General features: G+C 45.7%; 2 protein-coding genes across 2 annotated transcripts; both read right to left on the reverse strand.

The window, feature by feature from the left end:
* Positions 1-1,004: 1,004 nt before the first annotated feature.
* Positions 1,005-1,671, reverse strand: LOC117900849 (protein nemuri). The gene has a single exon (XM_034811369.1). The coding sequence runs from the start codon at positions 1,619-1,621 to the stop codon at positions 1,091-1,093; it is 531 nt and encodes a 176-aa protein (XP_034667260.1). The 5' UTR covers positions 1,622-1,671; the 3' UTR covers positions 1,005-1,090.
* A 7,048-nt stretch (positions 1,672-8,719) lies between these two features.
* LOC117901173 (cysteine and histidine-rich protein 1-like) lies at positions 8,720-9,832 on the reverse strand. Its single transcript, XM_034811827.1, has one exon. It carries the CDS (start codon positions 9,830-9,832, stop codon positions 8,720-8,722), a length of 1,113 nt encoding a protein of 370 aa, XP_034667718.1.
* Between the last annotated feature and the right edge of the window lie 3,915 nt (positions 9,833-13,747).

Consider the following 13,747-nt stretch of genomic DNA (forward strand, 5'->3'; position numbering starts at 1 on the left):
TGTGTAAGCTGAAGCAGCCAATTTAATTTCCTTTTGGCTTTATATTCCTATCTAAATTGTTTGCTTATTTGGGCTTTTGTTGCTGCTAAAAGCCAAACAATGGCCGTCTATTGTTTTGTTGAATAAACGCAGACAAAGCTCAGGGCAGGGCAGGGCAGAGTTTTGTGCCCAACTCTGGATGCAGACACATGTTTCAGATGAATAGGAAATTAATAGGAAAACTCTCACTGCACACTGCACACTGCACAAGAGAAGGGCAATGATCCAATGAATTCACATCAAAGCTCATTATGATTGGGTTTCCCCCTCAAGCCCTGATCCTTCATTCGTTTTGCACAATGGAGAATTCATATCGAAATGCATCGTGTGAGTGACGTGGAGCTGCTGCCTCATGCAGCATGGATTTAATTTCCTGCAGGCCACAAACTATTTGCGGCTTAATGTGTGCCGCCTGACAAACTCATTTAACATTTAGAGCCACTCTACACTACAACAAACTCTTCGACTCTGCCGCACACGGAGCTGTTGCCAGTGTCGAGTGTATGGCCGCATGTTGCGCCAAATGCTGTCTAAAAATTCAAAATGGTCACAAAACTTGAGTGCCGCAAAACTTTTGCCTGGCCAAGAACTTTGGCAGAGTGTAGCCGGCCCCGAGGATGTGGCAACAGCCCCAGTCACACCCCGAGATCCCGAGACCCAGGAAACATTGGCACATTCATCATTTTCGTAGCTGCTGTGGCACAGTCCAAAAGGAGGAGGCAGCAGCAGCAGCAGCAGCAGCAGCTGTTGCAGCAATGCTGCCGCGGCAACTTCTTGTCACATGTCACGTCGCCTGCACCATTGTAGCGGCGAGGCAGGCACCGAGACAAAGAATGTGAAGCAGGCCTGACGTTTTCCTTCTCCTTCTCCTTCTTCGTTTTGTTGCCGTTTTTGGCAGTGATTCGGGAACGTCTTTAAAGTAATTTTTGGGTAACGTTGCGCCTTAAGTACATCAGGGAACTTCTGTTAAATATTTATAGTTTATTCTTCGTCATAATTGGCAAGTCATTTAATGGAAATTCCAAAGTCCAGATGGTGTCTTGTTGTGTGCTTAACCGCGGTTGGTCTTGCCGGAGCGCCTCTTCACGGTGCGGCGACGAGCACCGGCACGAGCACCACGACGACCACCGCGCCTGCGTCCACCGCGTCTGCCAGAGCGACGTCCGGCACGCCTGCGTCCACCACGACGACGACCACCACGACGGCCACCGCGCCTGCGACCACCGCGACGTCCGCGACGAGTAGTGCGGCGGGCACGGGCGTCATCCTTGTTGGGGCGCACAATGGTGTCCTTTTCCTGGTCGGTCTCCAGCTTGTTCTCAGCTTGGGCGACATCGTCCTCGCTGCGGCCAGCCAGCTCGCTGCCCTCCTCCTCCTCCGGCTGCTGCTGCTCCTGCTCCTGAACCTCCTGCTGCTGCTGTGCCGCCACCTCTGTTTCCTCCTTGTTGTCGGACTGCCGCTCGACCAGCTCGGAGCCGCGACGAGTGCTGAGCACGCGGCTGCGTTGTGCCGCCGCCTCTGTGGTGGCCACGAGGCAGCAGAGTGCCGCGAGGGCAAAGATCAGGGCGTACTTGGCTGCCATGCTAAGAGTCTACAAATTACAGTTGCTTGTGGAACTCCGGAAGTGGTTGTGATGCTGTCGTTGGGCCACCCGTTGGGTTATATACTCTCTCTCTCGACCTCCCACTTTCATCATCATCTGCGGAACATTTTCTATGCATCTGTTCAAATGTTTGCCCATTGCAAGACGTTTGGAACCGACACCTTTCCCTTTGCCCCCTCATTAGCCCAGCCACTCAACCCACTCTAACCCACTCCTCCCCCTGGCTGCAGCTGTGTTTGCGATGTCTCGATGCTGTGATGCCATTAATTTGATCTTTTGTTTGCCGCTTCGGCTTTGCCTTTCAACTGCAGCATATTTTCTCTGCATTTGCCCTCTGCTTACGCTTCATTTCCTTACAAATTGCTTGCCCTGTGGCTGTCCTGCTCCTGCTGCTCCTCCTCGTGTTCCGGTTTTATCCTCCAATAATTGGTTTCTCCTGCTAACCCATTGGCCAGACGGAGAAGGGAAATATCATTTAAAAAGAATAAACGTAAATAATCGAATTGTGCACAAAAGCGTTTTAGTTGCGCTTTCGTTTGATTTACTCGAACGATGTCCGTGGCCGTGGCTACAACCCGCTGGCTGTGTGGATAATTCTGCTAGAATCCGGATACCGTCCATGAAGTTTTACGGACAGAATCACTGAGCAAAAAAACGCGTTGTTCAATAAATTTGTAAAATTAATTGTTAGAGAATATTTTCCAATGATTTCCCAAATAATTAATTTGCTCTTCAAGTGGATTCCTCTTCGATGTATCCAATTTATCTCTTCTCAGTCGTATTTTGAGCTCAGTGTATTGTACGTACAATCAGCGACTATTAAAAATTGCAGAGCAAACAGCTTGCAGCGATTTAGTTGCGAGCTTTTAAATGAATTACAAATTCTCTCGCTCGCTCGCTCGCTGCCAGGACTCGCAGACGGCTCTTTAAGCCAACGTTCTCTGTAAATGTATTTATCATTTTATACATCTTTTGGGCAACTTGCCAGCCAGCAATCAAACATATTTATTGCGCTTAAACGCTTTGCCAATAATTTCTGCTTCGGCAGATGTTGCCGCCCTCCAGTAGGCGGAGAAAGTGCAGCACGTGCGGGTGGAAATCACGTGGCCAGCATTTGTTGAAATGATTTACAAGGGCACACAGCTGCTAGTCTCCAACTGAAAAATCAGCAACGCAATTGCTTTAAATTAAAGCGTTCGAGATTCGAGATGTTCGAGTGTTCAGGCCGAGCAATGTTCGGGAATCTATTGGTAGATCCTTGCCTCTGATTTTGCAGCATTCCTGACTGACCGTACTTGGAAAAACTAATTAAAAAGCGCTTAGTGTGTGTGAACAAAGGACTTGCCAGGGGGAGACTCGCATGTCCCACTGGGTGGCATTGGCTTAGACATGCTCTCCTCCTCCCCAGATGAGCTGCATTGTCCTCAGCCACCTCATCCAGACAATTCGCTTGCAGTTTCATGGTCACCGTAGGTTTGCTTCTATTCTGTTCCAATTTACAGAGAACATGAGGAATGTTCAGTGAGGTGCAAGCAGCTGGCTTTGATTTGACAACAGAAAATCGAGTTTACTTTTGCTTTAAATTTCATTCAACATCACAAAATCCAAGCTACAATTTCTGTGTCCACGATCGAGCGGGAAATCTACGTCCGTCTGCTGATAGCCAGCATAAAGACGTAATGATTTCTGAATAAAATAAATGAGTAAAAGCCAGTACGGGTTCCACTCTCAGTCCCACTCCTAGCTGCCAGCTTGCAACTTGGGACGACACTTGCCTCGGGCCATGCTCTGACAGTTGGCCCGGCCGGGACCGCCACACTCTTCGGGCCTTTTGCACATTTGCTTTAGTTATTTGACTTTCTCCCGGTGCCTTTCTCAAATGCCCCAAGCAGCAAAAGGGCAAACGAGGACTTGCCAAGAGAGGGGGGGGGATGAAGGCGCTCTCCTTTTGGTGTGTTGTCTTGTTGCCAAAACAATGGATTCTGGCTGGGCGGGCCATTGTCTTACACGGTGATTTCTCGTTTTATAAGCAGCCGTGTGGTGCAGCTGGGAGGGAGGAGAGTGGAGCAGACGGCTGTTCTGAGAGCGTGTCAGGGTTTGCATTAGAGCCTGACATGCCTGCAGGGACAAGGGCACAGGACGACAGGAGGAGCACTCGGGTATGTAAAGGCCATTGATGTGTGCTGTGCTGTGCTGGCTGTTGTCTCGACTTGATTGAGTTTTATGCACAGTTTACTCGCTCTCTCAATCTTAAACCCACTCCACACCCCTGCCTCACTCTCTCTCTCTTCTCTGGAGTGTCGCTTAATAGCCAGCGGGCTCAGCACACGTGCCATACATCCTTAATTTTAGCTCCTTCTGCCTCTCTGCATCTCTCTGTGTTTTCTCATATTTTTAGCCAGTTTTAAAGCAAACAATTCTCGGCTCTCGTCTGCAGCTCAAACTTGGCCAAGTGCTCGGAAATGGAGTCCCTGGCACTGGGATGTCTCCACTTATGCGTGTACTTCTGCATCATCATTGCTCATTGTTGTCTGTTTGCCGTTCTCCGTTCACCTTTTGCCTTATTTGCTTTGCGATTTATTTTGAATGTATTCAAAAGCACAACAATTTTCCAAATCTTCTATTTGGGATTCGTATTCGTACTCGCATTGTGTGTTTATTTATTTATCTGGCTTTTAGCTAAACTTCAGGTCTAGCCTTTTGTGCCAAGTTCTATTTCAATGGCCCCCCAGATTCAGTCGCTCTTTAGGCCCATTCATGCTCTGTCTGGCATAATTCGTTTCTCTGCATTTCCCTGCTTGGTCTTTCACTCTTGACTTGTTTTTTGCTGCGGCACTGGCGACTGCAAGTCATTGCTTCCATTTGACGTCATTATAATTCGGTAGATAAACACATAACGACATTCATGTACATACTCATGGAATATCTATTTGGAAAAGCATTTTTGTAGCTGCTTGCTTTTGGCTTAAGTCTCGCAGTGTAATGCCAAATTTGATTGAAAACATGGCCAGAAAAAAAGGAGAAAAGAAATGCATATTTTATTCAGCCAAAGGCTTTTCGCTCGTCAGATAATCGATATTTTAGCCTCTGCCCCTGCTCGGGCTTAGGCAACACTTTCAAGTCAGCTTCAATTACATAGCCTTGACAGTCTCCCTTTGCTTTTGCTTTTGCTCCTACTTCTAGGCCACGTTGGCTGCATCTCCCACTGCCACTTCAGCAGTTGCTGCTAAAACGAATAAGTGCTTTTCTATTTGCCCTCTTCTTTTGTGCAAATTTTCAGCGCTTATGCAAAAGAAGACGTCGCCCATTATGCAAGGTAATCGAAGCGCAAAGACCCTGCTTCAGCCTCATCCTTGGTGCCAGTTTCTCTCCTCTGCCTGCTGTCAGTGTCGAGTCTATCGATTCGAATAGACAATTCTGTAACTTGGGCCAAGGCCAGATATCAACTGGAGCCGTCCGTTTCCCCATTTAATGCATTCGTGAATAACGAGCGACGTTAACTAAATTATGCATCGCATTTCGCCAGTCACTCATTTGCCCTCCCGAAATTAGCCTACAATAATTATGATTATGATGTGTTCATTGTTTTTATGCGGCCCGCTTTTCGGCTGTCGGCAACTTCCTTACACCCCACTCCCAAGTACAGCAATAAATACTTACATACACTCACAAAAGTATACACACACACACCCCTCGTACGCACGTGTTTTTGGTTGCTTGGGCAAGTACTTACAAATCGTCTTTTGGCTTTTATTCTTTGCATCCGCCACTTGTGAAATGTGTAGGGTATAACTGATGATTGTGAGGAGTGTGTTGAGACATAATAATATGTAGAAGATGCAGCTAATAATTGCTAATATTAATATACAAATTATATAAATTGTAATCCCAGCTTAAGCGCCGCCAATGAAGTAGTCAACGAATTAATGCATTATCGAATGCACTGTAGCGGTGGGGGTGGAAGAAATACTTAAAATCCGAGCGTCCCTTTCTTCCAGCTTACAAGCTAATGCCGCGCTCGCGAGCCAATTCGATCGTGAGAGCAAGCACTCTCAGAGCGCCGTCGGAGAGCAATAACGGCACAGTAAATTAAACGGGTGAGCTAACAGCAATGTAGGCGTGTGCGCTAACAGCACTGTAGACGGGTGCGCTTTAGGCTGTTATCGGGAAGCGGAAGCAGGCTGTTAACAGTGCTGCCGTCCCGGAATGTAAAAATCATTGCCATTTAAAAATCAAATATTCGTTTTAAATCTTTGAAGAGTTTTCGAAAGTATAACGAAATCTCTCATAATAACCTCTTCACGGAAAATCATTTGTATAATCAAGTGGTATCAAAGTAGTCGATTTTCCCATACGTCTGTAAGTCCCTGCCATGCGATTGCCTCTCCTTGTTGTTTTTGTCTTTTGGCACAAGACTTTTGCTTACATTTGGGGCTGCTAATCACATGCAAATCCTTTTAAGTCGCAATGACTTTGTGACTTGAGCGTATAATAAGCTCATTTGTAATGGAAATAAGTACGCACACAGACACACAGATACACAAGGACATTCAGCTGTGTGTGTGTGCGTGTGCTTTTTGTATTTGTGTTTGTCATAGCTGCAGGTTATTTGGCATAACCTTTTTTTTCCGCGCGTCTCTGGCGTTGGCATCCGAGAGAGAGCGAGTGAAGTGGAGTTTCAGTGTGGAATTCCTTGCTTTTATTTATGTTCTCTTATGTATGCGAGTGCGAATGAGTGTGTGTGTGTGTCTGTGTCCCGACCCACATATTAAAATATGAATCTAATGTTCATTTTATACGCGTAATTTACGCTGCGAGCCATTTGCGGTTGAAGCTTTCTCCATGCCGGATGCGATGCTGAGGAGCATCCAAATGATGCTCTCCACTCGTCTGTGGGTAAGTGTGTCTGTGTGTCTGTACTGTGTTCTGTTGTGTTCATTTTTATGTGCTGTTTGCCCTTCTAATTGCTTGCAAAATACTTTAATTTCAACATATTCTCCGAGTAATTTAAACCAAGAGCAGTTGCCAGCAACGGCTGGCTCTATGATTTAATCAGGACTGAGGACTGAGGAGTGTTAATGGATGGATACTATTCAATTAACTGTTGAGGATTAAAACGGAGTAAAATATTTACTTGATTACTTAAGACTCATTTGAGCTGGAAACCCAACTCAAATAATTGCCATCAAAGCCGCAGTCGGTTACAATTATTAATATTAAATACTTCAATTTATCACCAACATCTTCCTTTATGATTATATTTTATCAAATAAATCTTCGATGCCAGGGCTGGCTTCTCCTAATTCCTGTGGCTACTAGAACATTTAATTAAAATTAAATTGCCACCTCCAGCTACTTGGGTTTTGCGGTGCAGCACATTTAATGAATGTCAAAAGCAATGCCACATTATTTGTGAGATATATGATTTATTGGGCATCCTTTCAGACACCCCACATATGCTTTTGCAATGCCAATTTGCGCTGCGCTTCAAATGGGAGCTAATTTATTAGCGGGCTCCACCCTGCACCTGCCAGGCAGCACCTTAAAAATGCTGTAATAAATGTCACACATGCCACTGCAGAAAGTTATGGCCACGCATTTGTCACACGCTACGCGTTTCGCAGCGGCAAACAAACCAACAAAAAAGGAAACCGACAGAGGGAGAATCGAGGTGGAAAATACAAATAAATACGATAAATAAAAGTATTTTTAATTAAAATTTCAAATGAAGAAAACGCACACTTGAATACAGAAAAAGGAATGACTGAAATATGATTCTGATTCTGGAAAACAGAACATCAGGAAATTCCATTTATTTTCGCCCAAAAAAAGTCAATCGAAGGGTCACGTAATTTAGTTTAAATAAAGAATCAATCAAAGTAGTTTAAGATGTAGAAATAATCTTTTGGGTCTTTCGTTGAAATTCTCAAGTAAACATTTACAAATTTGGGAACTTGCTCAAACGTAGTTTTATTTTCCAAAAGAGAAATCAAAATGAAATGAGGCAGGAGGAATGCCGGAATGATGCTGCCAATTATACGAAGAAGAATTGTATTGTTGGAATTATTTATTTCCTTTTTGTTGCCCAATTGAAATGAGCAGGAAAAAGTCCCGAACAGTTTGAAAAAAAAGCAAACAAATGGCGGGGCGTTTTTCTTGGATTCTGATTGCGATTGGGGATTGTTGCAGCAGCTGTTGCATGCATTTGAGGCGCTGATTATATAGTTTTCGTTCCACGGCACGCTTCGATCTCGGACCGTTGTAGTCGTAAAAGTCAATCTCATTTCGACATGACTTGACCCTTTTTTTCGGTTTTTGTTGCTGCTTTGCCAGCTTTCATCTGATCCTTTCACACATATGTATGTGCCTTGCCGCCAGGCTATGGGTACGAATACAACTTAATCGCAGCATTTTCATAAAATTTTATTGAATTTAAAAGCAAAGCCCTCCCAGCTACTTGGGCAAATATCATTTATTTTATTGTTCAATTCCGGAGAAACAGTATTCCAAGTCTTGCAGGACGCCCGTGTGTGTGTGTGTGTCCTGCTTTGATTTCCTGGCTGTCTTCTTGCCAGTGGCAGCTGTGCCATAAAAACTAAGGCCAGCCCAGCAACTACGAGCATACCGGGGGTCGCCGCTTGTCCGTATCCTTCTCTGTTTGTGGCACTTTGGACCATTCGTAATGAATGTTTATTGCACCGGACATGTACATGTTTTTGCTCTCTGTCTGGCACAGTCTCCCATCTTCCATCTCACCCAATCGAATCCCCAATTCATCCTGGTTCGGCTGCTGCTCTGTTTTTCTAGTCAACAAGACTGCGTAATTGCTTTTGGTTGCTCCGGCATGCACTGGCATTGTTGCCTTCACCGTAAACAGCTCGGAGTTCGGCAGAGAATATCTTTTTGGCGATTATGCTTCTTCCTGGAGCGTTGCAAAATAAAAATTGTGTTTACCACAATCAAACTGCCTGAAATTCCGCTCCAGCTCAAGAATATATTTAAAACAAAAGTTTCCTTTGGGTAACCCCCGACTAGCTATGGTTATAATTGTGAATTTTTAAACGATTTGTTGGAACATTACGTCCCTATGCTGGCTATCAGCAGCCGGACGTAGATTCCCCGCTCGATCAGCAGCTTCTTGCAGTGTGGCATCGTGTGGCGATAGACGAGAGCTGGCGGTCCCAGCAACTGGTTGGGGGAGAACTCGAAGCGTTCGCAAAGGTTCGGCAAAAAGAGCACCTCGGAGTGGGTGCCGTGAACCAGAGTGAAGGAAGTCACCAGCTTGGAATTCCAATTCTCCTGCAGATCGAGTTTCAGGCGGAGGTGGAGCGAGCCCATGGGCTGCGGATTGGCATCGTTGTCGGCAGGAGTCTGCCAGTTGAGGAGCAGCGACCATCGCTGGAAGTGTGCTCGGAACTTGCACACTTCGACGAATTCGTTGTGTGGAAACTGGCGAATGGGTCCCTGGGGCAGGACATGCAGGAGGCGCACGGACAGGTTGGGCAGCTGCAGCATATCCCGGATCTGCTCGAGGAGACGTGTCCTCGCCTCCCGTTCGGTTTGTAGGGGGCTGAGGAACTCAAGCAACTCGGCGCCCGTCTTGTTTGGCCACTCACATGATTCATCGTGGTCAGTGTTCTCGGAGGCTGGACCGTACCAGGGGCAACCAATAAGCCTGTACTTGCAGTACAGCAAGCGCTTTGTGCACTCGTCACGGAAGTGCGATCGAAGGGCAGAACGCAGCATCTTGGTGCCGCAGTGCTCGCAGGTCACTTGCATCTCGGATAGGATGCGCTCCGCGGCGATGTTCCGGTTGGGCTGGTGACGGTACATCCGGGCACTGCACTGGGGACAGGTGCCAAGCGCCTCGCACAGCATCTTGTCCAGCACCTGCACCTGGTAGCAGCCCTCGCAGATGAGATGCCCATTCTGGCACTGGAAGATCCGTCCCACGGGGATCGTGGCACAGCGAATGCAGTGGAATTCCTGTGGAAGTCCTGTCGGCATGGCACCGGGGAAGGGCACATTTGCTAGGTCGTCGTCGCTGCCATTGTCAAAGAGGCGGCAGAGGCAGCAACGTTCATCCTTGCATTCGCAGGGATTGTCCCAATGATCTCCAGATAATGATGTGGATGATGATGATGATGATGATCCTGCTGGTGTAACCGCATCAGAATCGCCAGAAAACATCCCGAGTATAAAAGTAAATGCGACTGTGAACGAGTGGCTATAGAATATGACTGATACTCGAATACTGATAGACGAGGCTTACTTTTCACTATTTTTCGATGCTGAAAATCAATTCAAACTGACAAAAGTAAAGCTGCGCAAAGGATAAGACCTGGCCGCAGCATATGTAACATTTTAATAATCATAAAAGCAAACAGCGACACCCACAGCACAAACTCTAGTTAAATAATAAAAATGAGCGCTGTTCACATATTAAGAGCGAGGTGGCAGGAGGGCAGGCAGGAGCAGGACCTCGGTTGCTTGCCTTGGAAAAGTAAGTCATTGTTATGCATGACGCCAACTGCGAGCGCCAAAGCCGAGTTGAGGGTTCTGATTTCCATAAACAGCAACAACAAGTGCCAGCGGGGGGGAGAGCAATGGGGATGGTATGGCAATGACTGGCTGCCAAGAGGCAAAAATATTAAAGATTCTGAAAACCATAATCTTATTGACGTGATAGGATTACACTTTGCTAAGTGAATTAATAAAGTATGCGAGTTTGTGTGGCCAGAAGTGTGGCCAACTACTTAGGGCGTCGGTCGTCGGTTGTCGGTTGGACCCACTCAATATGATATGCACACAATATTATGGTCGAAAAATGGTTCAAACAAGTAAGGGAGGGGGGAAGTCTCCGGGACGTGGCCTGATTCTTGACAAGGGATGAGCCGTGAGCCCGCGCTGCCTGCATAAAAGTTTTGTAGCTTTCAACTTTCAGGCAAGTTGCCTACTCAACATTATTAACATAATTTATCACGACAGCGACACCGACTCCGACAGAGCAGTCCAGAGCTGTCCTCAATAAGGTAACACTTCTGTTCTGGGTGGTTCGCTCCTCAAAGTTTGTCGCTGCAAACTTTTTTGGCCAGCATATTCATTACACAATCATTATGGATGGCTGTGAGAAAATTTCTTTTCTGTCAACGATTTCATTAGGACCAGTCCAGTGGCTGCCTCAACTTGATTGCTGGCGAAATAATTATGTCATACCAATAATGATCAATCATTGTTCGATTTGCTACCCAAAAAAATGAGCAAAAATAATAAATTGGCATTTATTGTGATGACTTGCCACAGGGAGCCCCAGGGGAGCATTTAATTCTGCAGATTTCCTCGGGTTGCTGTTTCTTTTTGGCTGATTGTTGATGGATGATTTCAAGGCTTCGTATTCCATTAACAACCTTTAATCTTTAGTCTTTAAATGCAATTGACTCTACTTATGGCAATCTCTAAACGAATTTTAAAGGGATGGCTAACCCTTTACATCTTGCCAAGATTGAAAACTTTTCCGATTAAGAGCGTTGTGCCCACGCAATTGATGTCATCCAGTTTGTCCAGTGCAACGCCCATAAAAAAGTGCTAAGCCATTCATTCATAATTCGAAAAGTTTTTCGGCATGGCCAACTCTGGAATCCGAACGGGGAACGTCTTGTGCAAGTTCCTCGAGCCGTTGGCCATTAAAAAGTTGTGCGCTCTCATTTCAATTGCTCTGGCCAGGTCTGGACCAGACCCTGCCCCAAGTTGCTAAGCAAATTATAAACTATGTGCAAATTTGCACTTGCACAAGACGAACGACATTCCATGCAACATGGAAAGTGTTGCAAGTGTTGCAAGTGTTGCACAAACATTTCAGCAAAGTCTTTGCGGACAGCAAAGTTTTGCTCCTATTTTATTTTGCATCCTTTTTCTTTTTGGGTCTTGCCAATAAATGCAAATTGCCAGCCAATTAAATGGCTGGCAATAGACTGGGCTCTGGAGAGAGTTTCGGATGGATTATTAATTGCCCGAGAATGCGGCTTAAAGCCGTTTGACATTTGACAAAAAAGAAAAACCCAAAAATAAATCAAAGTAACTCAAAGAATGCGTTCGTCATTTATTGTTGTGTTGTCGCGACTCGCGAGCTCGTAATTAATGCAAATTAGATATGGACCTCCGACCAAATGAGTTTTTCATCAGGTCTAACAACTTAATTAGCTCATAAAAATGACGCCCCAAAAAGCTGTTAACCCCACACCTAGCCCCAGACTTTTCATGTTGCTGCGTGTTGCGGCCACTTAAGCGCGGCACAGATTGCCAATGCCCCCGCTCCCCCTGCTTGCCACAGGATGCGGCACTGTAGCCGGAAATGCCAGCCGCTCGCTGGGCCAGGTCGTAGGTCACGGCGTAGGCGCAAAGCTAATTAGTATTAAGTGCTCTTGCGCCACTTGAGGCCTTCCCCTCGTCGACTGGTGCGTTCCCGTTCCAGCCATCCCAGCCATCCTTGTGGGTTTTTGTCGTCGCCTCGGGTGTGGCAAAAATATTTTTGTGTGTGCGGTCAGTTGTTAAATTCCAGCAAACCGTTTGCCATACCACAAACAAAAAACCTGAGCCAGATCTAAGCGAATATTTAATACTCTAAGAGGATATTTCGCAGCTTTTCCATATGGCAAGTGCCATCATTGCTGACTAAACCCAAATGCCATGAGGTAAATGCTTCGAATGCTCCACAAAGGCCATTGCCATTGGCATACTCGTACCAGCGATTTAGTGTCGCTTGAGCGGACAATAAAGCCAGCCGCCAAGTCACAGCAGAATTGTTGGATTTTCTGCCTAATTTGTGTGTGGCTCTGAGGGGGCCCAGCCACAAATGGCTGCGATGATGATGGGGCGATGGCTGCGATGAAGATGGTGATGGCAGGTGCCTGAGGTTAGCAGGGTCAGCAGGTCACTTCAAAAAATATAAAAACAATTGCTGGCAGCTTCACCTGAAAGCTCAAATTGTTGTTCAATTTTTGATGGTCAATCCCCATCGACCTTTAACTGCAGCTTTAAATTCATCAATTTACAAACAAGCCAATTATCTTATTAAAATCCTCATCTGAGTGGGCACGTAGACGCTTTCCCGTTAGTTCAACTCATTTCCGGCGCTCGCATGACTTTATGCAATAACATCCAAATAAAATTATCTTATCAGCAACTGAAGCATCCTGCGTGTCCTGCCTGAGTGCGAGTGTGTGTGTGTGTGTGTGTGTGTGAGAGTGGGCTAATTTTATTGCATACAACTTGGGCTTATTGCTAGCCTTCACTTGCCCCATGTGCCACAGAAAAATTGCACGTTCCGGTCATACAGTGCGAACGTGACCGCTTGGCCAGAGATCGGACCAAACTCCTGAACACACGTCCCGGCCTGGCCTGGCCTGGCCAGCTCTCTCTCAGTGACGATGTCCAGTGACATGTCCCATTTCCATGTAATGACCATGGCTTAGGTCCAGGCGTTCCAGTCGCAGTCGCAAGTGGAATTACAGTAATTCATGGTAATTTTTTTGTGTTGTATCTTTTTGCGGGTGGCACGAAGCACGCAGCACGGATGACAATTTGCTTGTTGCGCTAGGAAATGGCTACGTTATGTCAGTACAGCCAGTTGACACAAACATAAAAGTGCCATTCCCGTTCATTGTATTATTTCCAGAAAAGAAATTAAACCCAAGTTTATGTATCACAACATATGTAGAAGAAATCGAAACAGAAGGAGCCAGAAACTGCCGAATTGAAGCAAACAAAATATATGTTAAATAAATAAATAATTATACAAATAATAACTCAGAGTGTTCGCTTCTGTTATTTATTATATTCTATAATATTTTGTGTACTTAGAAGTCCCATCTAACAGATCCTCATACCTCCTTTTCATACTCTTAAAAATCCAGCGCTGAAATGGCTTGCCACCTCCTTTATTGATTTTTTTAAATTGAATTACCTTACATTTTATTTGCAACAATTAGAGCAAGAAAAGGTGAATTGAAATGCTCAACTACGAGACATTCGACAAGCCAAAAACAGTTGTCAAGCGCATCCCTTGGTGGACTATCAGCCAAATGGCAGATCTGGCCCTGGCTCGTG

This window comes from Drosophila subobscura, chromosome U (genome assembly GCF_008121235.1).
Source record: "Drosophila subobscura isolate 14011-0131.10 chromosome U, UCBerk_Dsub_1.0, whole genome shotgun sequence".
Lineage (NCBI taxonomy): Eukaryota > Metazoa > Arthropoda > Insecta > Diptera > Drosophilidae > Drosophila > Drosophila subobscura.